The 24,919-nt window shown below is 45.1% G+C and overlaps 1 protein-coding gene across 2 annotated transcripts; it reads left to right on the top strand.

Annotated features, from left to right (window-relative positions):
- The first annotated feature begins 3,939 nt into the window (after window positions 1–3,939).
- FAM174B (family with sequence similarity 174 member B) lies at window positions 3,940–20,897 on the top strand. Of its 2 annotated transcripts, XR_011698952.1 has the most exons (4): window positions 3,940–4,306; window positions 11,702–11,833; window positions 17,073–18,039; window positions 20,191–20,897. XR_011698952.1 is itself a non-coding variant. In XM_071568638.1 (3 exons), the coding sequence occupies exons 1-3, from the start codon at window positions 4,029–4,031 to the stop codon at window positions 17,074–17,076; spliced, it is 414 nt and encodes a 137-aa protein (XP_071424739.1). In that variant the 5' UTR covers window positions 3,940–4,028; the 3' UTR covers window positions 17,077–20,897. The 2 variants fall into 2 exon arrangements, 1 of the variants encoding a protein (XP_071424739.1); XM_071568638.1 differs by having other exon boundaries at window positions 17,073–20,897.
- Window positions 20,898–24,919: the final 4,022 nt, after the last annotated feature.

The following is a 24,919-nucleotide window of genomic DNA, read 5'->3' as shown; positions in this document are numbered from 1 at the left end:
CCAACTTCGTGTAAAAGGAAATCTGCTGCTTATCATAGACTTCAATTACAAGCCTTTTGCAGCAGTAACACTGGCTTTTAATGTCTGTAAAAAGCCATAAATGCTTTGGAGAGTTATAGGAATAACAGGCTAATGTAACGTGCTAACTAGAAATGTGCAAAGCCTTGTCCAAGTATGTCTGAAGCTCCTGCTTGCTCTACATCACTGGTCTTTAATTAGCAATAGGACATCTCTGCAGCCCTCAGACCACTCATGATAGATGAGGCATTGCAGTTTTACTGCACTGCTGGTTGAGGTTATCTATCGATAGTCACTGGAAGAATGATTAAATCTTGCAATTACCCTGTGCTCTCTTGTCTGACATCCAAGCTCAAACACTCTCTGATGGAGACCTGGTTGCTCCTTGAATTTTTATCTCTGACTGGGTTTTTCGTTTTGAGATGTCAGAGGTGTGCTCACAGAGCACTGATCCTTTACCAGTTCCACTTTATTTCCTTCCCTACTGGACTCTGGTCTTTGTTCAAAAGCTGTATTACTTCTGCAACAAATCCTTGGGAAGGTAGTTTGCCTCATTTTGTACACATTTCATTTCTCTCTCAGAAACATTTATTCCTGCAAATCCAGCTTGCCTAAATCCGACAACTGAGCTAGCTTCAACTCCTTTGCTTATTTTTTCTCTGCACAATTTCTTGCAAATTTCCCCCTATTCTGAGAGGTAAAATTACACCTGGGTGCTGCCTGGAGGCCATCTGAGACCACAAAGGAAGGGGCAGCCTGAACTTCATATGAATTGCTAAGCAGTGCATGAAGAGCCTTCCCCACAAATGGGGATGCTCCTGTAACAGGCATCCATAAATACAGAAATCTGCCATTCTCAGAAGCAATTGCATACAGAAACACCGTCACTACTCCTATTTAGCCAGCACCAGACTCTTCTACAGAAAATGCAATTGCTAGGGAGAGCTCCAACTTGCAATGACACTGAACAGGTGTTCAGCAGGGAGAAAAGCTATACCAACTCCCACCTTTGCAATCCGCAGAGCCTTCTCCTCCTCCAGGTGTGTATTGGTGTCAGGAATAAAATACAAGATTTCATCGGAAGGGAAGCAAATACTTTCTGCATTTTTCCCTGGTTGAGTTTCCTCTCGGCTTCTCAAAATTGTGTTCTTCTACCAAAGCTCTCGGGAGCTCTGGCTTTCACAGGCACAACTGCTAAGGGGGAGATGAAACCAAGATGTAGCTTCCGTGTTATTCAAGTGGGACTCTTTGTCCTATATGCATGGAACACGTGACTTACTAGGTAAAATCTAAACCCCATAAATTAGTTCAGATCCCCAAAAGATCACTATTCAGATAAAATGTTTATTATAGAAGGGCTGGTAAACTCCCCTTGCTCTCATTTATTATTGCTGCGTTCAGTACAAACCACATGATGTCATTGAAGAACAGAGTTGCGAAATCCCACATTCCAGACCAGGACCCAGGAATGATTCCCAAATTAGGCAAATGACATGTGAAATATCAGTAAAGCATCTGAGGAAAAAAGAATAAACCCACAAAACCCCAAACCAAACCAAAAAACCTTGAAGCACTTGAAACAAATTATGCTCTCCAAAATGTTGTGTTAATGGCTCTTCACCTCCAGTACATTCACTCAAACTGCGGGAGGTATTTCTTGTTTTGGAAGTCCTTTCCATATCTTCCTTCATCCTATAGGGAAGCTCTGCTCTGCCAGAGGGATCTGACAGAGGTCAGGCGGCAGCTGGCAAACAGCTCTGAACAGGCAGGGCCAGCATAGGGTCAGTGTTTACAAATAACTCATGAGAGCAGTCTCACACTAGTGTTTGGGAAATAGCCCACATCACCAATCTGACCTCCTGCACAGCTGGAAACTTTTTTTAAAATTTTATTTATTTATTTATTTGTTTATTCTGAACAGAAATGAACTGAGGCCCCACGTTGGAAACTGGGAAACTGCACAAAAGTCAGCAATGAAATAAGGCAGGAACAATGCCCAATTCAGATAGTCTAAGGGGACCTTCTGCACAGTATCCATGTCAAAAACTCCTCATCCCAAATAACTTCCTGCAAAGCACTAAGGATGCTTTTATTACCGAGTGGGTGGCATTTGATACAGCATCCCAATTGGCTAGGAAGGCCGATGAACCATGCACTATTTCCCTGCCACCTCTCCAATGGGACACTGCCAGCAGGAATACATCTCTGTTGTATTTTGCACAGCTTAGTCACGCGTTCTATAGCTTATACCCTGCCATGCCAACCCTGAAGTAGAGTTTAATAGGAAGGAAATGGGCTCTTTCATCTTTCCCCTCTTTGTTTCACTTCATTTCTGTGCCAAGGTGCCACTCTCCCCACACATGATTATTTAGCAGCTCATGCTAATACTGAACACAAGGAGCAAAAGTAAGTTGTATCTTGGCCATATCATGGCACGGGCTCTTTGCTCCCATATTTACTCCTCACCTCCAAGCAGTGTGTGCGGTTTTTGGCACCATAATGTAAGAAAGATATAAAGCTATTAGGGAGTGTCCAAAGGAGTCAACAAAGATGGTGGAGGATCTAGAGGAGATGCCACATGAGGAGCAGCTGAAATTACTTGGTCTGTTCAGCCTGGAGAACAGAAGACTGAGGTCAGACCTCATCAGGGTCTACAACTTCCCTGGGAGGGGAGGTGGAGGAGCAGGCACTGATCTCTGCTCTCTGGTGGCCAGTGACAGAACCTGAGGGAACAGCATAAAGCTGTGTCAGTGGAGTTTTAAGCTGGATATTAGGAAAGGGTTCTTCCCCCAGAGCATGGTCGGGCACTGGAATAGGCTCCCCAGGGCAGTGGTCACAACACCAAGCCTGCCAGAGCTCAAGAAGTGTTTGGACAATGTGCTCAGGCACACGATGGGATTCTTGGAGTTGTCCTGTGCAGGGTCAGGAGTCGGACTTTGATGATCCTTGTGGGTCCCTCCCGGCTCAGGATGTTGTTTAATTCCATGATTTATTCTCCATGCCTGGCTTGGCCAATGGCACTGCTCACATGCTCGGTGCACCTGGGATGGTTTGCAGAACTGTGGCTGTGATTTCCATGCATCTTACAATTTTGAAGTTGTGAAATACCAGTAAATAAATCAACCTGGGAGCAGAGCCTCATGACCAGCAGAAAGGCAAAAGGACATAAATCTGATGTAGGAATTGTTGATGTAGCAGCTGGGCCATGCTGACCCAGCAGCTCGTGAGATCCATGCCCTGTTTGATGGCAGTGTGACCCCTGCAATGATTTCGCAGCTGGGCAGATGTCCTGTGTTGCAGTTCAAAGTGGTCATAGGATCACAGAAACACAGAATAGCCTGAGTTGAAAGGGAACCATTAGGATCATCAGAATCCATCTCCTGGCCCTGCACAGACACCCCAACAATCCCACCATGTGCCTGAGAGCATTGTCCAAGCACTCCTTGAGCTCTGACAGCCTTGGTGACATGACCACTGCCCTGGGGAGCCTGTTCAGTGCCCAACCACCCTCTGGCTGAAGACCGTTTTCCTCATGTCCAATCTAACCCTTTCTGACACAGCTCCAGCCGTCCCCTTGGGTCCTGTCACTGCCCACAGAGAGCAGAGATGGGCGCTGCCCCTCGTGAGGAACCTGCAGACCCCGATGAGCTTTCCCTGGGTCTCCTCCAGGTTAAACAACAAAGAGACCTTAGCCGCTCCCCATACGGCCCCTCCAGCCCCTTCACCATCCTCGCAGCCTCCTATGGATTCTCTCTAGTAAGAGATGCTGGTGATGGGCGAGGGAGCGGCGGGGCCGCGGGAGAGCCCGGGGGGCTGTGGGAACCCGGCGGGGCCGCGGGAAGCCACGGGGGTGGGCGCTGCGGCCGGCCCGGCTCTGCCCGGCTCGGGGCCCCGGCGGCGGGAGGCGGCGCCTCTCGGAGGGGCGGGGGCCGGGCCGGGCCGGCCGGCGCTGCCTTCCGGGGCTCGGCGGGGCCGGAGGAGCCGGGGCCGGAGGAGCCGGAGCGGGGAGGATGCGCCTCGCCGCCCCGCTGCCGCTGCTGGCGGCCTCGCTGCTGCTGCCGCTGTTGCTCCTGCTCCCCGCCGCGCCCGCAGCCCGCGGCAGCCTCGAGCCCCCGGCCGGGAACGGCAGCCGCCCGCCCGCCGGCCCGGCCCCGGGCAACTACAGCGGGGCCCGGCTCAGCCCCGTGCCCGCCGTGCTGCGGGACCTCTCCGCGCTCAAAGCCGCCGTGATCGGGGCCTGCGCGCTCACGGCCGCGCTCATCGCCTGCCTCCTGCTCCGCGTCTTCAGGTACCGCCGGGCCGGAACACCTCCTGGTGTATTTCGTTATTTATCGTTATTTGTATATAGAACTATATATTACATAATAATAACGATTAACCTGCACGTTAACAGAATTTTGAGGCCGGCCTCAAGCACAGCGTGTGTGGGTGGCTCAGGGGCCGCCGGCCTGGCGCATCTTCCCCCGCCTTCCTCCCGCTCCTGCGGGAAATCAGGGCAGGAGGAGCGTTCCAAGTGGGCATTCCCACCGCGTGGCTCACTCACTGCATGGGCCATGCCGGGGGCTGCAAGAGGGCATAGGAGAAACCACGTGGAACTCCGTGGGAACATCTGGAAGTTCGTGTGGTTGTTGGCAGTGGGTGGCCCAGGGAGCCGTGGGGCGCCTGTCCATGGAGTCACACAAAGGCCAGCCGGAGATCCAGGTGGAGATGGCAGACTGGCACAGCTCGATGTCCCACTGCTGGGCAGGGACACCCGGGAAGCGCCAGGAGAGGGGAACAGCTGGCACTCGGCGCAGGGAGGAGTCCAGCCTTGTCTCAGGTGACAGCGAACAAGTGGAGTTGGCAAATTCTTCCTTGTTCTGTCTTCAGGCAGCTCCTTTGTATTTATGGGATGGCTGAATGCTCTGCTTCTCCTACTTTGGTATTAATTCCAGGTAGGATGGGTAGCATTAATAACACAAAGCGTGGTCTATGAACTGAAATGATCAGAATGGGTATTTTCTAAGGAAACTGACATTTAACTGAATTCTACTGAAGTGTTGCAGCAGCTGGCAGAAGGCAATGCAAATAAATGTGCTCATTTAAGTGAGGTGGTTTGGGAGAGCCCAATAAAGTATTGAAGAGATTTTTTTTAATCGGTATATCTGCTTTGGAGCTGTATAAAGTTGTCATAGACAAACAGAATTGGTAGTGGATATATGAGCTAGAATTAGGAAGTCTATAACTAAGTGCAGAATGAAACCCTAAGTTTCTACTCCTGGTTCTGTCTGATCTTGGGGAGTTTGTTTCCTCTGCTACAGTTTCTCCTGAGTATAAAGCAAGATCTTGTGACAAGGAGACCTGGCATAAGGCTGAACCTTTCTATCCAAGGGAGGAAAAGTGATAGCCTTTAGAGGCCTTCCCTATACCACGATCAGCAAAATCAGGTCCAGGTTAAAGTCACCTTGGGAATGACGGATTAGTTCTCCTATGCCAAAGTTGTCATTATGTAACTGATCAGAGTTAATGCAGCAGTAAAGATGTGTTAAAATAAACACCACCGAGATCTGTTTGGTAGACCATGCTAGGAAGAGTGGAAGGTGAAGCTTTTTGGCTTCTGAGTATGTTTCTTTGACAGAGCACTTGTTTGTAAACAGTTATCCGAGTTGAAAAGGAGAGCAGAATACCAACAGGTATGTCTGAACAGTGTCACACTTGTAGCTGACAACATAGATCAGAAGAGATTCTGGTGCAGAAGAGATAAGGGATTTACCCACAATAAATGTAAAGCTTTTCTCCAATCAGAATAAGAGCTTTGTTCACACTTAGTCAAAAACATTGCAATTTTTTTCTGAAGTGTCATGGATTCCTATTAAAAAGATTTGGCTGAAATCTAATCTTTGATTAAACCTTCACTACGAAATTTTTCTGGGTTGCTTGAAGTAAATTACCCTTTTATGTATGGGTTGTAGAAATGAAATAAACTAGTGAGTGGCCAGCTAGTCTTGTCACAGGAATTGGATTAATTTTTTAATACATTTTATATTTTAAATACATTTCATTTTTACTTATTTTTCTGTTTGTATTATTTTCCTTTTTTGTTTGAGCTGGGATAGATTTATTTCTCCAGTTTTTAGCTCTGTTCTTAAGACAACGCTTGAAGATTCCTCTTCGTTCCTTTTGGGAATGTTATGCCGTGAATTCATCTGATGGTCCTGTGGTTCAGAATGTGTTGTCACCCAAAGCAGTCTGAATTTCTTTTATTTCTGTGCCTGCTGGGGTCTATGAAGGCCCCCCAAGACTTTGCTATTTGTCTGCATGTGGCAAGACCTACTTTGCCATAGTGTTTATTTATTTATTCTTTATTGCAAGCTCAGTTCTGGGTTTGGTTTCTTTCCTATACCCATGGGCTCTGCATGCTCCCAACCCAAAACCATTTCCTCAACAAACCAAATTTCATGTCATTCTCAATCGAGTATTTGAGTAGTTTGCATGACCAAGAAACACAATGTCTTGCAACAGACGATGTGCAGATAATTGCACTGTTTGATCTGTGTTTTGGGGTTTGCCTTTTACCACCATACTCTGCCCTGTCTCCTGGTGCAGCTCAGTTCATTCCACTGCAATACAATCCTTGGTATCAGCTCACAGGAAACAGTTTTTCAGATGTGGCTAAGTGTGCTGGTAGACCATGTGCCTTCTAGGAAAACTGGTTAAGTTACTTCTGCTCCACTGGGCCAACTGAAAACAACCCAAAGCTTTCATTGCGGAAAACGCTGTGCTGTAATTCTTTGCTTCATGTCTTGACCTGGCCTTGAACAAAGAGAACCCAGGCTGGAAAGGCTGCTATTTATCTAGATTTTTAGAGAGAAGCTACCTGCTTATTTTGTATCTCATTATTTTGTTTCTTTGCTTCATGGTCCATTTTTATTTCTTCCTCAAACAACACGTCTAGCATAGTTTTGCAGTAATTTCAAAACTGGTATAAATGACTGAGACTGAGGAGAGAGGTTCAAGCATATGATCATAGGATACATGACCCTTTCTTTGTTCTGTGAGCTGGGCAATTGCTCCAGGCAATCCAAGTCTTAACCCCAGAGAGTTTGACTGATTTAAAATTAATTGTATTATAATCAGTTAGAGTATTCCAGCAAAGACAAGACTTCTGCCAGGAACAGGAAAGAAAAATGGAGAAGACAAAAATCTGAAACAACCAAACATGCAACCCCAAAACATATTTTTGACCCATGCTGAATACTTCATTTAAGCTGCAGGTGCAGTTAGTAGTTATGGCCACAAAGAATGACAAATGGGACCTGCATTTCAGAGGCCCTGACTTTGGGAAGACTGGATTGTCTTGATGTGAGTGTGACAGCAGATTGGTGAAAGGAGGGGAGAGAGGAGTGCTGTGTTGCACTGTCTTGGGCTCTTTACAGCTCTGATGTGAACAATCTCAACAGGGTGAATGTTGTTTCTTCTTGTAGGATGCACAGCCTTGAAGAGCTTGGAGCAATCATATAAGTTTCTATAACTCTGCTCTGTGAAACAAGGATATTTCTCAAAGCTCTGCCCTATAAAACAATGATACTTCCTGGGCCCTTCTCAGACAATAATTGGTCTGATTGTGCTGTAATGTTTGGAAGTATGTGCTGGCACAGGCACTGACCACCACACGTAAATGGCTGTATGTTAATCACGGCAGTTTCTACAGTAAAATATATCTTGTAGAATCATGGAATGTTTTGGGTTGGAAGGGACCTTAAAGATCATCTTGTTCCAACCCCCTGCCCTGGGCAGGGACACCTTCCACTAGAACAGGTTGCTCAGTGCATCATCCAACCTGGCTTTGAAGAATTCCAGGGATGAGGCATCCACATTTTCTCTTGGCAACCTGTGCCAGTGCCTCACCACCCTCACAGTGAAGAATTTCTTCTTAAGACCTAATTTAGACCCGCTCTATTTCAGTTTATGGCCATTCCCCCTTGTACCATCACTACGTGCCTCATCTCCAGAAAACACGTGAGGACTTGGCTTTGTCATTTGACTTTGCTGTATAGAGCACCATCCTGAGAGCAGAGATACTCAGACAGGTCAACAGTAATGAAATATTGCTGATCTAATTCATCAGTTGGTAGTAAGTCTGGAGTTTCCCAAGTTTTATGTTTCTTTAAGTTTTTTTTTTAATTGCTAAGGGAGTCCATTAAAAGCAAATAAACTAATTCTATTTTTGGTATAACATTGCTGCAGTTCTAGGAGAAACTGGCTTAATCAGACTTCCAATAATCACCCTGATAAGAAGGGATGGGTTTTTTTGAGTTTTCGTTTTGTTCCAAGGATGGGCCCCTCCCACTACATCTCTTAGCAGGAAGTGTTAATCTGAATTAAGAAATGCAAAGACCTCTCTCTCTAGGTCAGGAAAACCATTATCTTTGAATGTCAGTGTTGTTGACTAAAATAGATTAGAGGAATAAATAATATAATGAACTAGTGAGTTGACTCGAGCAGTTACTCACCACATGATGCCTCAGAAAGGAGGATGAAGTGCTGCATATGACTGGGGCTTGATCAAAATAGCCCAGGGTCAAAATACAGACACAAAGTCAGCGTTCTGCTCCAGTCCAGCCCTGTTTGTTGTCCCTCCTTGCACTCTTTGTGGTGAGGGACATGTGTCTGATTTGGGATGGAGGAGGCAGACCCTGGTGTGGTGTGTGGTGCCTCAGGCATCCAAGCCCAGGGCCACTCCAACTTTTCCCAAGTGTTGTGCTCACCACATCTGCCTTCTGTTAACACCAGCAAGCTTGTTTGGTGGGAGCAGCACTGGGGCTGCAGGGAAAGTTTGATATCCCTGGCTGCAGCTAACTTGGGTTTTGTCTTTTTTTTTCCTCATGGTAATTCTGGACAAGACCTGTAGCATCCCCTTCTAATTAGAGGGGGTGGCTGAAGTCAGCGGAAGCAATAGGATTTTTTTAAGTGAAAGTTGGTTTACTGTGCTGAATTACTCAGCACCACATCTACCCTGGCTTAACCACTTGGGCGTGTTTCATCTTGTCATTGTGCAAGGGGCACACACTGCCCACAGCTTCCAGAATGCTTCATGTTTGCTTTAAAAAAGCCTCCACAAAATGAGCCTGGTTGGAGAGGAGATCTTCTGTTTGCCCTTGGGGGCTGATGTGTCCTGATCCTGTCCAGGAGGTCTCCAAAGTTCATGAAACATTTGTATTCTGTAGTTCCTGCCCTGTGCTGCTCTGCTGACTGTGCTGTCTGGTCCCACCTGCTGGATAGAGGGCTTTTCCTTTTTGTGTTGTGGTTGATGGTTACAGCGATCTGGGGTTCAGGAGTTTTACTGTGAAATGGTTTCCTGATAGGCAGCCTTACTCTGTGTGGATGTAGGGATACTCCCGGGGCTTTCCTGCAGAGTTAGTTTGGGTAATTCCTCTAATATTTATGAACCCCGAGGGAGTTGTTCAAATGAGCAAATGTGAGAAAACAGACAACTGGAAAGTAGATTGATGACAAATTAGCTAGGAAATTTGGTGTGTAATGAATTGAGAAAGGGGTGGCAAGGAAAAACCTTTTCACCTTATCAGTGGCAAACAACTGATTGTAGCAGCTTAGCCAAAAAACAGCAGCAAAATGAGCTTCCTCCCTTTCCTAAATGAGCAGCCTGGTTAAGTGAGGGTTGTGGAGATTAATGGATCACTGTGCAGCGACTTCTGCTGCAGGTCCTTTTGAAAGTGTAGCCCAAATAGACTAATTAATGGCTGGAGGCAAAAGAGTTCTAGTTCACATTTCTAAAAATACTTGTTCTGCAGTAATTTCTTCAAACACTCCATTATTAACTGTTGTAAGATGAACTCTGTGGAGTAAGTTATGCTTTTTAATTGAGGGAATGAGGTAGAATGACTCTCAATAAAGTGGGCCTGATATGCAGGTAGGATCTTCAATGGAACCTGTGAAAAACCCCCTGTGGACTGCAGGTGAATGCAGAATGGTAAGGCTGTGCTTGGTTAGTTCTGACACGTAGGCACAGGTTAGTTTTGCTTTATGTTTAGGCTTCACAGCCTGAGTAAATATTTCTAGTAAAAACAATGCATTACTTGCTAGATGAGACCTCCCTGCATCACTTTACTGCTAGGTTTTAGCAGAGAATCAGAATAACAGAGAAGTGGTTTCAAAAGGATTTTCAAGTGTTTGGGTTAAGAGTCCTGATGTACTGGATATAAAATTGCTTGTTTTAACAACAGCAGGAAAAGAACAAACCACCCTGTGCTCTGTGTGACATGGTGGCACAGACTGCTTTATTTTTCCTCACTTCTGATGCAACCTTAGCCTTCAGAATGAGGAGGAAATGCAAACTGCTCCATCCCAAGGGTTGGGACCTGTTTGAACTACTGCCCAAAAGCAGTGCTAGGCAGAGGCACTGAGATTTCTACATTGGAGCTGGTCGCTGATTTCAAAGTTCTTAACTGTAAGTCTTGGAGGGGACCATTGTGGTCGAGATGCACACACAGGGCCAGAGTCCCAGGCTCTCTGCAATGCTCACACCTCGGTTCCTGCTGCTGTGTAACTCTTCAAAAGGCATCTTGAGGCAAAACCAGTGCTGTTGACTCCAGCACATCTTGCATGACGTGCCAGGGCAAGGCTTCTTGCTGGTTAAAGTGCCCTCTTGGTGTGCTGGCTGCTCAAAGCTGTGATTACAAAAAGTTAGGGGCTGCTTGCTTGTGCCTGCACCAGCTCCCTTCTCATGCTTGGCAGGTGCCAGTTTTGTTTTATAAAAAGCAAAGGGGAAAATTCTGCAGTTTGTTAACCAAAGCCATCCGCTCTTCTCCCCAAAGGCCGACGTACACATCAACACCTTCCTGAATGTGTAATCACAAAACTGAATTCATGCATGAGCAGTGTGACCTTCTAATATTCATGAAAACAGTAGGTGAAATAAAAAAGAACCTGCACAATTCAAGCTAGAGGCAGAGAATTAGTTGAAAAGCCACACACCAAGTGCTTGTTAATTGAAAGTCTTAGAAAGTAGATCTTCGAAAACTGGGATGTGCAGGTGTGTGAGCATCTCCATTTCAAAAGGAAAGTAAGCCTGGCATCTGTAGGAGAAGAGGTGGTAGGTACTGTTATCTTTGAAAGATTGTTGATTATTTTTTATAGCACCTCCACAGCATGGAGCCTGAAACTGCTCAGATGAGACTCAAGGTTGTTGCTGGGGGAGTCCCAAGCTTGGCCTGATAGCAAGAAAAGACAGCAGGGTGATTGTACCTAGACATCACCACCCCTTTGCTTCTAATCCTGCCTGGAACATTGCCGTGGCTCAGCAGGGCTTAACCTGGCCTTTCTCATCTAAACACATTCACTAAACTGTGGGCTGTTTCAGCTGATTAAGCTCATGTCTCAGTTATTGAGCGTGGCAGCAGGAGGATGTGGTGGGCTGCCCTGGATGCCAGAGGATTCTGGTTTGTCAGCAGCTGGAAGACTTGGCATTGATCTGGATTGCAGTTGACAAGAAACTGTGCTCCCCAGAAGGGCACAAATGGTGGTCTTGGAAAGGCAGCATGAGGGGACAGAGGCTGGTTCTGCAGGCTTTGTGTCTGGGGTGGCAGAATAGAACAGGGCAGTGATTCAGAGCTGGTGGGAACAGCTTCAGACTCTCCAAGAATACTGTATAAAGACAATCCTTCCCTTCCCACCTCTGTTTCAGGTCTGGCAAGAGGATTAAGAAGACCAGGAAGTATGACATAATCACCACTCCAGCCGAGCGGGTAGAAATGGCTCCTCTGAACGAAGAAGACGATGAGGATGAGGACTCAACAGTGTTTGATGTGAAATACAGGTACTGCTGCCAGCCCGTCTGGTTAGGCTTGTTCCTTGAGCCCTTATTAGTGAAGGCAGCCCGTTTTTCTTTGCTGTGCCAATTTGGCAGAGGTGAGGCAGTTGCAGTCTCCCATCTGCTCTGCCCAAGTGTTATTCCTGTCCTTTACAGCCCCTCGGCCTGTTCCCAGCACACCTGGCTCTGTACTCTCCTGCTCCTGCAATAACCACATTGCTACCCCCAGGCTGTCTGCCCTCTGCAGAGCAGCACAATGGGATACACATACCCCAGATAGCTGACAGGGTTTAACACACTGAACTTCCCCTCTTGGGCAGCTGCTGGCAGTTATTCCTGGGCACTCACACTGGATCCAGGGCTCTGGATCCAGGGCTGCTTTTCCAGGCACTGCCATTGCTGTGAGCCTGGCAGGGAAATGCTGATGAATCTCTACCAGCCTCTAGGTTTGAGTGCTCTCATGTTGGTCTGTGGCACAGAGAGGACTGTGGTCTCTTGCTGATGCTGTCAGCAGTTATCCCTTAGCAACAAACTTTCCTTAAATAAGTTTGTCTTTGTGACATGGGAGTGGTGTGACAACCCAAAACTTTCGGTGCCTATTCTGAGCCTGAGATTTATAGCAACCACTCAGCACATAAAGATGCTGTACATTCATTTATGGCATCAGGGTGCCTGCATCTCTTATTTTTATTTGCATCAAACCATCCACACCATTCGAGTTGTGTTCTCATCCAAGTAAGGCCTACTCTAGTCTGTCCCACTTAGGCTGAAATAAGTTCTCCTAATTATAAAAATGCAGATCTTGACAGCTTCTAACTGGAGATTTTACAGACCTTACTCATGTTGCCCATGTCTTAGCTTTGAAAAGAGGGAACACCATGTCTGCTCTAGGCACATTTGTGCCAAAATATGAACAACACACCACCACACACTCCACTGGTCATGTCCAAAATCACTACGTTAGTTCTCTATAAAAAGTCAGGAAATAGTTGGGAGCCATGAAACAATGAAGGGTGTGAGAGTCAAGCCTTTTAAGTGTAAACAATTAGTTCTGGAATTAGAAGACTCCTATCAGTCCTTGCCTGACTGTTGGGGTTCCCTGTGGCTGCCCTGTGTTTGCTCTAATGATTTCAGCTTGTGCACTTTGTACGTTGGGATTGGGCTTTGTTAAACTCAGAATGCAGAGATCTGACTTGCCAAGGCCTGCTTTAATAGCCAATGTTTCCTGCCTCTCTTCCTTTTAACTCAGCACTTTCTGTGTGAACTTTGGAAATAGGATCAGAGGGTTTTTCCCCAAAGAGTGGGAACAGAAGATTATTAATCATGGCAGTGCTTCAGGATAAGATGTCTAATAGAACAGTAGTGGATGAACAAAGAGAGCTTGCTGGAGACCATTTGACTTATGAGAGCTGCATTCACGTTACCTGATGTCATTTCCCTGTAGCTCGTGCTGTGCCGATACTGTCACTAAAGATGTTGGGTCGTCCTGAGTTCCTGAGCAGTGCAAATGGCTCTTCACCCTGTGCTGTATTCAGAGACCAGAGGGGTTTGGGGATCTTAGCCAGCCAGTCCTGTTTTCAGCTGTGGGAATTCCTCCTTTCTGCAACAGTGCAGCAGCTATTAAATTCCACAGTTTCTGATGTCTTTGCTACCTCAGACATACTTTTGTTTGGCTCAAACAGAACCACCTCAGTTTAGAGGGGAAGATCATCTTACAGATAACCCTTTAGCAGTACTGATTTTGGGAAAGCTTTTTTGAGGATACATTTGCTGTAAAATGCATCAAAGTCTCCGGTTCCTTTGTGCAGCTTGGAGACCATGTCCCAGACAGTTCATAAATGCTGTCTCCAGTAAAGAGACTTATTTGCAAATTTGAGTTTCTGAGTATGACATTGACCATGCCATTGAACAGTCAGGAGGTTCAATTCTTCATAGGTGCCTGTGTTCAGATGGGAGGAGAGGGATGGAGCTGCAGAATGGGCAGCTCAGACTTGCCCACAGTAAGTCAGGGAACAAAATTCTGTGAGGTCTTCTGTTGAGGTATGTTCCCCAGCCTTCCCCTCCCTTCCAAACCGGCATTCATGATGTAGGGAGGCTCTGGGCTTGTTTGTTTGAGGTCCCCTCCCATTGTTGAAAGATGTGTTCTGACACTTGCATTTATGTTTGGGGGAGTAATTGAGATTCTGTGCTCTCTCTCCATACAATGCAAACAGCTCTCTAATTAAAAGGCAGTTGGTGTGGAACAGCAACAGGGGAGAAGCAGCATTTACCTCTCCAATTGTTGTCATACAGTTAATTTTCTTTTCTTTAATGCTTTGTCCTTGTGTGGATCTGTCTCTCAGTCTTATATGAGGCATCAAAGAACAGCAGACAGTGTAAATTGGGCTGTTGGATTGAAGGTCATTTCCATTTTTTTTTTCCTTTTTTTTTTCAGGAGGCTTTAACGTTTTAGGCTCCCAGTAGATCCCATCCCTGGCTTCCCTTGGGCAGTGGAGCAATGAGAAATAACCACCTTCTTCCTGTAAGGTGGACTAATGAAACCACTTCAAAATCTTCCCCAAACATAGTCCTTTCTGTGAATGCAAAATCCATCCACCCCTGCTTCTGTTGAATTCCAAAGTTTCTGTGTGTGCCAGATAGGTCCGTTTGCAATCTCATTCCAGTAGCAGGGAAGCAGCTCTGTCCATGGTCTCTGATGCTGCAGTCTCAGGTTCTGTGTGATGAGAGTCTCAAAGTGTAAATCAAAACTTGTCACAGAGCAAAGATGCTAGATGACTTGGACATTATCACCTTGTAAGCTTAATTGAAACCATTGTTTTCATATGGAAGATGGTTTTCTGTATGTATTTGCTCTGGTGTCGAGAAAGCCATTTGGATAAAAAGTTCAGGAATTGTTCTGAAATTTGTTATAGAGCTACACAAAGAAAGCAAACTGAGCATGGAAAGATGGTTTGTTTCATGATCACCAGTTCAATCTGTGCTGCTGAAGGCTGAAAAGCATCCTTGTCCAATTGATTTCTAGACCATATGAACTGTGTTGGTCATAATTTTCCAGATATCAGATGTTTTTTCCAAGTTTTATGATGGGATTAAACTTGCTGCACATCTTCAAAAATGAGTTAGTGGAAAGCTAAATCCCACCCTCCAAGTACGCTCTGTCTCATCCCACAAATAGATCTTGATTTGAAGATTTCCCTCTCCTCCTTGCTCCTTTAGCACTTTTGGCAAGGGAAATTTGCACGAGTTCCTTGATCTTCTCCTTGGTGGAGCCAAGCGGTCGATTCATCAGGGAGTTGGCAATGGGTGATACTCGAGCAGAGAGCAGTGAAGTAAAGTAGGTTACAAGCAAACATCCCCAACAAATTGGTGTCTGTCCTCCACCACAGAGCACTCTGCTTGTTTTGTGTAATAAGAGAAAAGAGATTAAAACAGCTGCAAAAAGAACCAGTTTCTGAAAAGGTAAATAAAATTGTTAGCTTGTTAAGCTTATTAACTCTAACGTAGCTCATTGGGGAATTTCTTGTCAGCTTCAATAGGGAACTGAAAACAAGTACTGAATAAATTCTGTGGTGCCTTGCACATGAAAGGCTTTGAAAGCACTTCAGTAATCTGGGATATCAGCAGTGGTTCCTCTGCCTGCTGATTTGCAGCTGTTGGAGGCAGCGAGTTCTGCTCTTGCTACGCTTGCTGAGCCCAGCTGGGGGAACTTCACAACTGTCCAGGGCGATATGTGCCATGTGACAACCCAGAGTTGGGGAAGAAGTGGAATTTAAATGCTGGTTGTGATGTCAGGCTCCTAAATAAATACCAATAGAAAGTTTTTCTTGGGCAGATTGAAGCCTCTGTCCATCCTGTTGACTGAGTGAAAATACTCAGTTTGTTTCCCCCTGTGGATTGTCATTTTTCCTTCTAACAGCAGTGGCACCAGCAGAACGCAGAAGTAGTTTAGGAATGCATCTTCCAAAGTGCTCTTGAAAGAAGATTTATGTGTAAAGAGTGGTGGCAGGCTGAGGGAAGAGAACAGGAATGTTTATTCAACCATCACGGGTCTAAAGGGCTTTTGAGAGCTTGCAGGATGTTTCAGAGCAAAGATGCACCACATGAAAGTGCTGGATTCTGGAATCATCCCTTTTTCAGGCACCAATAGCATTGAGCTGTGTAGAAACATCTTCATCACAGTTGCTGGGCTCAGCCTTTGATGTGCTTGAGTCTTCTGGGAGTCTGTAAAATATCAGAGTTATGCTATTGGTGCCTTCTTTGACTATGTCCTTTCCAAATCCTGACTGCGTGTGCAGCTCTGAATGGAACATGGAATTGTCCACTTGTTACCGTGAGGTTTTCACTCCCAAGGGAGCAGCTCTAATGTTTGTGGGGTTTTTTTGTTTGTTTTTTTTCAAGTGAAAGCTTCAGGCAATTCTGGATGATGCCAGGTGAACTGTGCTGGGGTTTATAGCAGCTTATTTTTTTCTCCCAGCAGGCAGCAGTGACAAGTTGTGTATAAATGGAGGGGTATCATTTATCCTCATCTGAAGGGGGTGCAAATCAGCAACACAGGCAGCTCACTATAAATACAACAAACTGCCAAAGCTTTGGTGCTGCTGTTCAGACTTTCCCATAGGCCCACAGCAGGGGAGAAAAGAAATGGTGAATAAACAATTTTTGTTTGGTTTTGAAGGCCAGGTTCTTTCCTGACGCTGCTGTAACAGTTGTTTTGGAGCACACCATGTCGTGCTGGCTTGTGCAGTCCTACAGGAGGGCTCTTGCCTCCTTCCTGGAGAGTAACAAGTTACTAGAAAGACTTTTTTTGAATCCTGAAGCAGTTAAAGCACTAGGGTGTTAAGAGGAGCATCCATAGCAAGGAGTGTGTAGGTTATTAAGGGGCTGCACGGATGTGAAAAAAGCTGCACTGTCCAAGATGCAGTTTCACATGCAGTGACATACCAGCCTCCCTGTGCACATTCCCCTCTCTGCTCTGCACAGGAACTGGCCACAGGATCTTTCAGCATCTGAGTTTTGTCTCCTCTATCAGCTTTTGCCTTGACTTGGCCTCGCTTCCCTGGCATGATGCTAACATTGTATCAGTGCCAGTGTCACAGACATGGACTGCTGGAGGGGATGGATGGCAATCCCAGTGAATAATGCCGTTTCCTTGGTGGCTTTCCCCCTTTGCACATAGGTTCTAATCTCTGCCTGTAAGCTATTTAATTTCAAATCCACAGCTGTACTAATTCTTCCTGCTTTTCAGGTAAAGCAGCTCCATGGAGTGTCGGTGCCCTGCAAGATGTCATTCTGCTGTTGAGGGACCTGCTGAACCCATAACTGTGAAAGGGGAGGTTTTCATCTCTGCAGCATTACAACCAAACCAAGCCTCACCTCCTCCAGGTGCTGTTTGTGCAGCAGGCTGTGGATCTCTGACTAAAACATCACCATTTGGTTCCCTGGTTTCCCAACTGCTGCATTGGAATGACCAGAGTTCCTCTTTGCAAACTCAGCTCTCCTTTGCTTTAGGAGTGCTGGGGTGTCACCAAATCATGACAAGATGCAGCCTTGTGTACCAACATGCAGATCATTATGGTCTAAATAGGTTTTGCAGAAGGAGGAAGACAAGGAAGATTGAACTGAGCTGCCTCAAGGACTTATTTTCTAAAACCTAATTCAATACTTCAGTCTCTGTTAAACTTTGGTCATTGTAAAATCATATGTTTAAAAAAATCAAGAAGTATTTTTGGGCCTTACAGATGTGACTTAGGACTTTAGGTGGTACAGATGTAAGCCATGCTGAAATGCCATACTGTGTGTTTGGTGTAGGGTTTTTTGGCAGTGGGGGTGAGAGGTTGACTCATGTTGAAAATTTTCTTGACTTGCTACTGATTATTTTATTTTTTTTTAAACAACAATTGCACTAAGCTTTCATGATGACACTCTCATTGTCCCAAGGAGCTCTGATCAGACCAACTTCAATAAATGAGACCACAGGGAAATAGGAAGAATCAGGCATACTCTAAACTACAGCAGTCTTGGATTAAAGAAGATATATTTTTGTAATTTTCTGCCCTTCCACAGGGAGTAAAATCACTGTTTTGTACTGTCCTGTGCTGACTGTAACTTGTCTACAATTCATCTGTATTAGCTTTTTTCTAAGCAAAGTAAGTCCTCATGTGGAGTGATTGGATTGCAGAGAGAACATGTCTTATTTTTCATGGAAGCTTCATGTAAGTAATCTTATTCTCTATCAAACTGGAAGATTTCCCTTACTACCTGCTTGACAAAGCTCACTTAACTCAAGGATGTATTTTTAACCATTGCTCCCTGTTGTGCTCTGTGCTGCAGAGGTCAGAGCTGTGGCATGTTGCTGTGGGAATTAGATTGCTGCCTCTGGAAGGATGGGGTGTAGGAGACCACAGGCATGTACACTTACAGGCCAGCGGGAGAAAGGGCAAACCCAACTGAGTTAGTTTCTTTACTTTGTGGTTTTCCTTTAAAGTAACCACAGATGCAGTTCAGACTTTACTGTTTACTACAACCCTTAACACCTCTTATTTTTGTTTTTTAAGCTGTCTGGAACTTTCCTTTTCCTGGGAAATGCATATTTTCTAATTGTTTTAGGATCATCGCACTGTTTGCTTGACCCTCGTGGTTGCCAATGCCTCACAGAGATTGCAGAGCTTCTGGTGAAGCACCAGCCTTGCGGCAGGCTGGCAGTTTGGAGATTTTTATTTTTTTAAAGCCCTAGTGGGATTTGAGGCTTGCTGAGAACACCAAACTGCTTTGTCATAATACCACGACCTGTGCCAGTTCTGTGTGGCTCCCGTGGGCCCTTCAGTCAAAAGGAGGTGAAGGGGAATTTTTTTCCTTTCCAGCAGCCTGGTGCTTTCATCCCAGCAGCTCCCACCCCACAGCTTGCTTTCTCTGGCCATGACTCTGCAAAGGCTTTGCAGACAGCCCGCTCAGCCTGGATGGAAAAATCCCAGAGCAGACTGTTGTATTAATATTAGTCATCAAGGCAATATAAAATGCTCTGTGATTTTCATTCATGGAATGAATTTGAGTCATTCCATGCCACTGTTACTAAGCAATATTTGGCATGCCAGCTGCGAGGTGAGGATGGGCAGGGCAGGTTTTGTTCTGGCTGGTAGGAATTGCAGAGACCAGAGGATGGAATGGTGCTGCAGGTTGAGATAAGATCTGGGGTTCTTTCTCCACCTTGGTAAAACAGGTTTCACACTTAGGCTGGATGCTTCAGAAGCAAATACTGTGTCTCTTCAGGACTGCAAGACTTTGAAGATCGGGAATTGAACTTCTTGAGCAGACCAAGCCCTTTTGAAGTCAGGGAAGTGGTGATGCTGAGAGGAGAGAGGGATGTTAAAAGCTTCAGTTGGCATTTTCAGGAGGGGATGGGGTGATGTGCCTGCCCTGTCTGTGCAGGCACCATGGCAACGTGTTCATGTCCACTCCTGCCACTCTCATTAAACTGAGCATCAGGCACTCTGAGACTGGTGGACAGGGAATGAAACCATCTCTTTGCACAAAAGGAAGGCAAGACCAAGTTATGTAGGAGGGAGAGGAGAGGAAAAGGTGCATGGAGGGCAATTCCCCCTTCTAAGGGCAAGTCAGTTTTTGAAATCAGGAATTTTTGCAGCAACTTAGGTGACTTGCTGAGTGAGGCTGGCAAAGGCCATCTGTTCCCATTGCTTGGGGCTAAAAAATTCCTTCATTTTCACAACATGGCCAAATCTCAGTCATGGACAGGGACTAGGCATTTAAGATGTTGAAGGTGAAGGTGTTCAACTGCCTTTGGGATGCTCTGGCTCCTCTGAAAGGTCCCAAACTGTGTGCCATAAGCTAAAAAGTGCTTATAGGGAAGCAGCAGCTGCTTGGTGGAAATAAAAGGTCAACCTGACCACTTGTTCACGGTCATGAAAATAATCCAGATGGTTTGTTTGATACTCAGTTACTGTTGCAAATGTGAGGCAATGTTTACCTCTACAAAACTTGGCTGTATGTGATTTAAAGTGTCTGGTTAAATATTCTATAGCTATATTTAGTTAAGATTTTAAGAGCACTTGATGTGACTCATCTAATAGTATATATATATGAATATTTTTTTAATAGTAGAAATCAGTTTTAAACATAGTTTTAATAATTTGAACTGTTTGGTTCAGGTAGTTCTAGGAGTTCATCTGAGAAGAAATAGCCATTAACCACTACATGAGTGTTTTACCTTAATGTTATGTGTATCTTACACTGCAGATTTAATTTGGTGGTGACTGTAAAGTGTCTTAGTATCTGCTGCTATTTTGTGTTGCATAGTCAAACTTGCTTTGTTCAAGAGCATTTTTAAAGGCGTATTTTTTTTGTTACAGAAAATGAAAACAGAAATGTTATTACAGCTGTCTGCCCGTAGCTCACTCGCTGCTTACAGAATCTACCGACTCGTAGCAGAGGCAAACAGAGCAAGTGAATGAGAGGCTTTTTTATTTGTGCATGCATTTGTGCTGTGGAGGGAAAACCCTGCACAGCATTGCAGCTGCTTTACTCAACCACAGCCCTGTCACCAGAGATTACACTTGAGAAGCCAGAAGTCAGTGTGCCGTGCATGTCATCAGAGCTAAGTACATAGATAGCTTTGTATTTCTATTTTTCACCCTTTTTCCCCTGGAAGTTGCAGAGATAACTGCAAACACTTGTTTAACTCACTAACGTTGTGCTACCTTAATGTTTATCTTAAGTCCAAACTGACTTGTAGGAGTCTACAGGCATTGATTAATTCAAACACTTTGTTCACAACTGTTCCCTGTAACTCCATGTACATGGTATAATCTTTGCAGGGTGGTGGGCTGTGGTTTTTGTTAAGGATTTTTTCTTCTGTTAGATGAGTTTCTGCTGCTGCAGTTTGTGTGTGAGGCGGTATCAGGACCATGTGTTCAGTTTTGTGCAATTGCTTGCACTTTTTTGAAAAAGAATTTGTTGTTGTGACCAAAGTTTCTTTTTAAGGAAAAATTGGTGAGTTCGAATGGACTTCTCATGTTTCAGTAGAAACTCCTGTCATTAAACATGTTCTTGAAATCTCCCTGTGTTGTGTTGTGTTGTTATGTTTTGTTTAAGGCAGGAATAGGAAAGGGGCTGTTGCTTGTTGGGAGTTTGGTGGATGTGAGTGCAACACCACAGCCACTCAGGAGACTTCCTTCCACTTCAGTCTTGCTTCCTCAAGTTCCCCATCTCTGAAGCAGTTTTACCTTGTGCCTTTCGGGGCATGGCAAGATGCTGAAGTGCTACAGATAAGGATCAGTGCAGTCTGAGGCTGCTTTTTTGTTCTACACGTTTTAGCAGCATTCTGAGGACTGTGTTCCTCCTGCACTATGGAGTGCAGGCACTCCTGGCACCTGGAGCAGCTACTGGACAGACTGATCCAGCACCCTGTGTATGGATCAGCTCTGCCACATACCACTTGATTTCTCTGCCTTCTCTGTCTTCATCTCTTCAGGAGTAGGCTAAGATTAATTCAGTGCTGCAAACAAGAGGCAGCTGCTGTCCAGCTTGTGCCTTCTAAATTACATCCTGCCAACGAAGTAAAGCTCAGTCTAATTCAAAATACCCAAGAAACTGCTGTCAGGCATTTTGAGTCAGCTGTTGAGCAGCAAAGCTGGTTGTGTGTAGCAAGTTTGAAGACCCCTCAAGGAGAGCTCCAACACTGGCTAAACAGGACAGACTGCTCTTAGCACAGACTGCAGGAGTGAGGATGCCATGAAACAAAAGTCAACAATTGCTTGGTGTACTCACATTTCTGATGAGGTCTCAAGTGGAAGATGAGCAAATGACCAAAAACCTGATATAAATTAAGTAAGAGCTAAAGACCTGATTTTGATGAACATGATTGCAGCTGGGGCTGTGGGTGGAAAGAGCAAGGCTCAGCTTAGCTCTTTCTGAATTTTGACATGGGGAAGCCCAAAAAAACTCCAGCAAAGATTTTCTCAGGCAAGTATTCCTGTATATTTTTTTAATAGATCCCATTAAAGGGTTATTTTGCCAATATTTGAAAGAGTTCTGCATGGGCCAGAGTACAACACAGCTTCTCCTCTCCTGTGGGTGGCTCTTACCACCCTCGTACAAGCTGCTGCTCTTATTAACAGGTCTATGCACAAGGATGAGGTTAAATGAACAGAGCTAATTCACATTTATAACCCTGGAAAAGGGAGGGGGTGTATTCCTTGTGTCTCGGTGTCAGTGATCTTTGGATGCCTTGATACTGATAACTGCAAAATTGTTAGCAATGTGTGGCATGTGCTGTCAGAGAGAGGGAACTTAACACCGAGATGATTGGAATTATGCCTGACAACGAGCTCTATTAAGAGTATGAAACAGGAATAGTTCTAATTGCTTTAAGACCACATAGTCTGTAACTAGGCTGCACAAAAACATCATTGAGGGTAGTTCATGTCCTGATCAGCAGGCAATTTACCAATTTTGAAGAGGCCAGAAACTCTTCTAGCTCTGGTTTCCAACAGGCCTTCACTCCCCCAAGCTCAGCCAGCAAAGCTCCAGGTTGGACAACTTCTCCAGTGACCATTTGCTCATAGCATGTTAAGTGAGCCAAATATAATTCAAAACAGCACTTCTAATTCATGGAAATAACTCTTCAGCTCGAGAAAGCAGCATGGAAGTGGTGGCCATTGCTTTTAAAGCTAAGAAGCAAAGGGACTTAGGAAATCCACATGCAGGTTTTGATGGCTTAGGAGCCATAAAGCTGGTTTCTAGTCTTTTCTCTCCCCTCCTGCTGATATAAAGCATTATGTTGACTCCCCTCCACACTGGGGGACCAGGAGCAGAGGGGAGCCCAGTTACCCCAGCTCCTGGGCTTGGGCTGCGGAAAGGAAAGGAAAGAGAGGGCAGGTCCTGAAGAGCTTCAACAGCTGCTTCAAAGCCTCAACCAGCAGGTTTAATCTCTGTTTTGGGAGAGATTACAATCTTAATTGCTAGCCTTCAAAGGCTGCCAGCCCTGGTTTGAGAACACACTCTTAGTTGTTGCCTGTCACTGCCCCCTCCATCCCTCCCAGTGATGGCGGGAATCCACTGAGCTGAATGTGAAACAAGGATTCAGGTTCCCTGGCCACAGTTTCAGCTCTGTACTGAGCAGATGGGGCACTGTTGGTTTGAAAGATGAGGAGGCATAAAGATTAGATGACCTACTGCACCATTTCAGCCAGGATGATTTATTTTAAGGCTTTTCTGTAAAGGATAAAACACACCTGCTTAAAGCTCTTCCTGACTCCTCTGAGCTGCTTACACTGGCTCTTTCTAGCTAATTTAATTCAGTGTACATGTTATTCTGGCCTAGCAATAGTTTAGCGCCAGATACCTGCCCAGGACTTTTACCAATTCCAGAAGCCAAATGAGCCAGTTTGAACATCTCTGACCTGTGCTGGGCATCACAGAACATTCTTGGGGATTCCTCTGCCAAAACCGAAAACTGTGGCAGAATTCCCTCTTACACACAGGTGGGAGAGAGACACACTCTAGCCTGTAGGACTGCAGAAGCCAAAATCTCCAGATTCACTAGCCCTGCTCACACTGAATCCTCAGCTTCAAGTTTAAAATGTTCATTTCTTGTCAGGGAACAAGTCTGTTAAAGGGACACAGAGGGGCCTGGGCTTCGGATGGCTGGTCCTCATCAGCTCTGATGCCAGCCCAGAATGATCAGTGCACTGCTGCTGAGCAAAAATAAACTCTTTGTCATCAGTTCCTTGAAGGATCACTTCTAAATCCTTTTCCTCCCCCATCTCTTCCTCCTCCACGAGTTTCCAGTCTGTCTGTGCCTTGATACAAACATATTTAGCTGAAGAGAAGCTCTTCTTTATGGACACTTTTCTCTTCCTCTGCCCTCAATTGATAAAGGCTCAAGCTCAGGTCAAGAACATTTGACATTTCCCCACTTCATTTCTGCCTGGCTGTCAGCAGAGTTGTCTCAGTGGCACCTTTTGGACAGTGTCTGAAATGATGTGGCTCTCTCTATCTCCTCACATAAGGACTTCTGCAGTATCCCAGTGGCATCAAGATGATTCTCCAGTAAACAAAAAACCCCAGTATTTAGACAATATCTCCTGTTTCCTTTATGTGATAATTTTTTTGGAAGTCACACCAGTTTTTCTTGCTGATGGTGCAGCAACGCTCTCAGAGCTCAGCAGTGAATGTGGTGATCCCTGCCCTTCCTCCCTTCCTGCCCCTTTTTGCCATCCAGCTTCCTCTGATATTTCTGTCACCAAATTCCCAGTTACCCGACTTCCACCCCTAACTGCTGTGCGTTACCTGCAGGTACAGATTAGCAATGCCCTTGTGCATAAACCTGTGGCAAAGGAGAAATAAGTCTGTTTATTTTGGGCTAATGAGGCAAAATGTTGCTGCAACAACCTACTGATGAGGATGGGTCTTGGTAGAAAGGCAGATGATACCCAGCACACTGTTGAGATCCTCAGGAACCATGATTTCCCATGTCTCAATGGGAAAACTCAATGAACAGGCTTCCATCCCATGGAACTGGATTATCTTTAAGGTTCCTTTTAACCCAAAACATTCCATGATTCAAGGTTTTGGTCTGAGCTCCCATAGTTAAGAGGCAGAACTCTTTAAACACTATTAGCATTCCTGAAGCTTGCTAAGTTTAAATAAAACAATAGTCATGCTCAGGATGCTCACAGACAGGGCGAGGTTCTTGCTGAAGAGCTTCTGTTTAATGAGCTGTTCAAATAAATGACTTTGTCCCACTGCATATACATAATATTTTTAAAATCACATATTTGCAGCACGTTGTTTGCTGCTGTTCAAGGAAACAGATGATTTGCTTTTAACATAATCACTATCAGAAATAAGTTATTCAGCATTTACTGCTTGGAAGTTAAAAGGGGAATTTAAATTTCTTTCTAGTTCCTTCCTCTTTTTTATAATAGATATACAAGCTGCAGGGCACACTTTTATGCTCCTGTAGCCAAGATTTTGTAGAATTGACTAATAATCTATTTTGCATATTTATAAACACTTTATTATTTATTAATGGTGCATTTCAGGAGTAAATTTATAATCCTGCCATGCGATCTCAGC

This window comes from Pithys albifrons, chromosome 13 (genome assembly GCF_047495875.1).
Source record: "Pithys albifrons albifrons isolate INPA30051 chromosome 13, PitAlb_v1, whole genome shotgun sequence".
Lineage (NCBI taxonomy): Eukaryota > Metazoa > Chordata > Aves > Passeriformes > Thamnophilidae > Pithys > Pithys albifrons.
The sequence above is the reverse complement of the archived record's forward strand: the minus strand, read 5'-3'. Positions and strand labels throughout refer to the sequence as shown.

Bases quoted from the DNA above. Each gene is read 5' to 3' on its own strand.
- FAM174B (XM_071568638.1), top strand. From the start codon at position 4,029: ATGCGCCTCGCCGCCCCGCTGCCGCTGCTGGCGGCCTCGCTGCTGCTG. The intron at 4,307-11,701 runs GTACCGCCGGGC...CCTCTGTTTCAG, and splicing joins CTCCTGCTCCGCGTCTTCAG to GTCTGGCAAGAGGATTAAGA.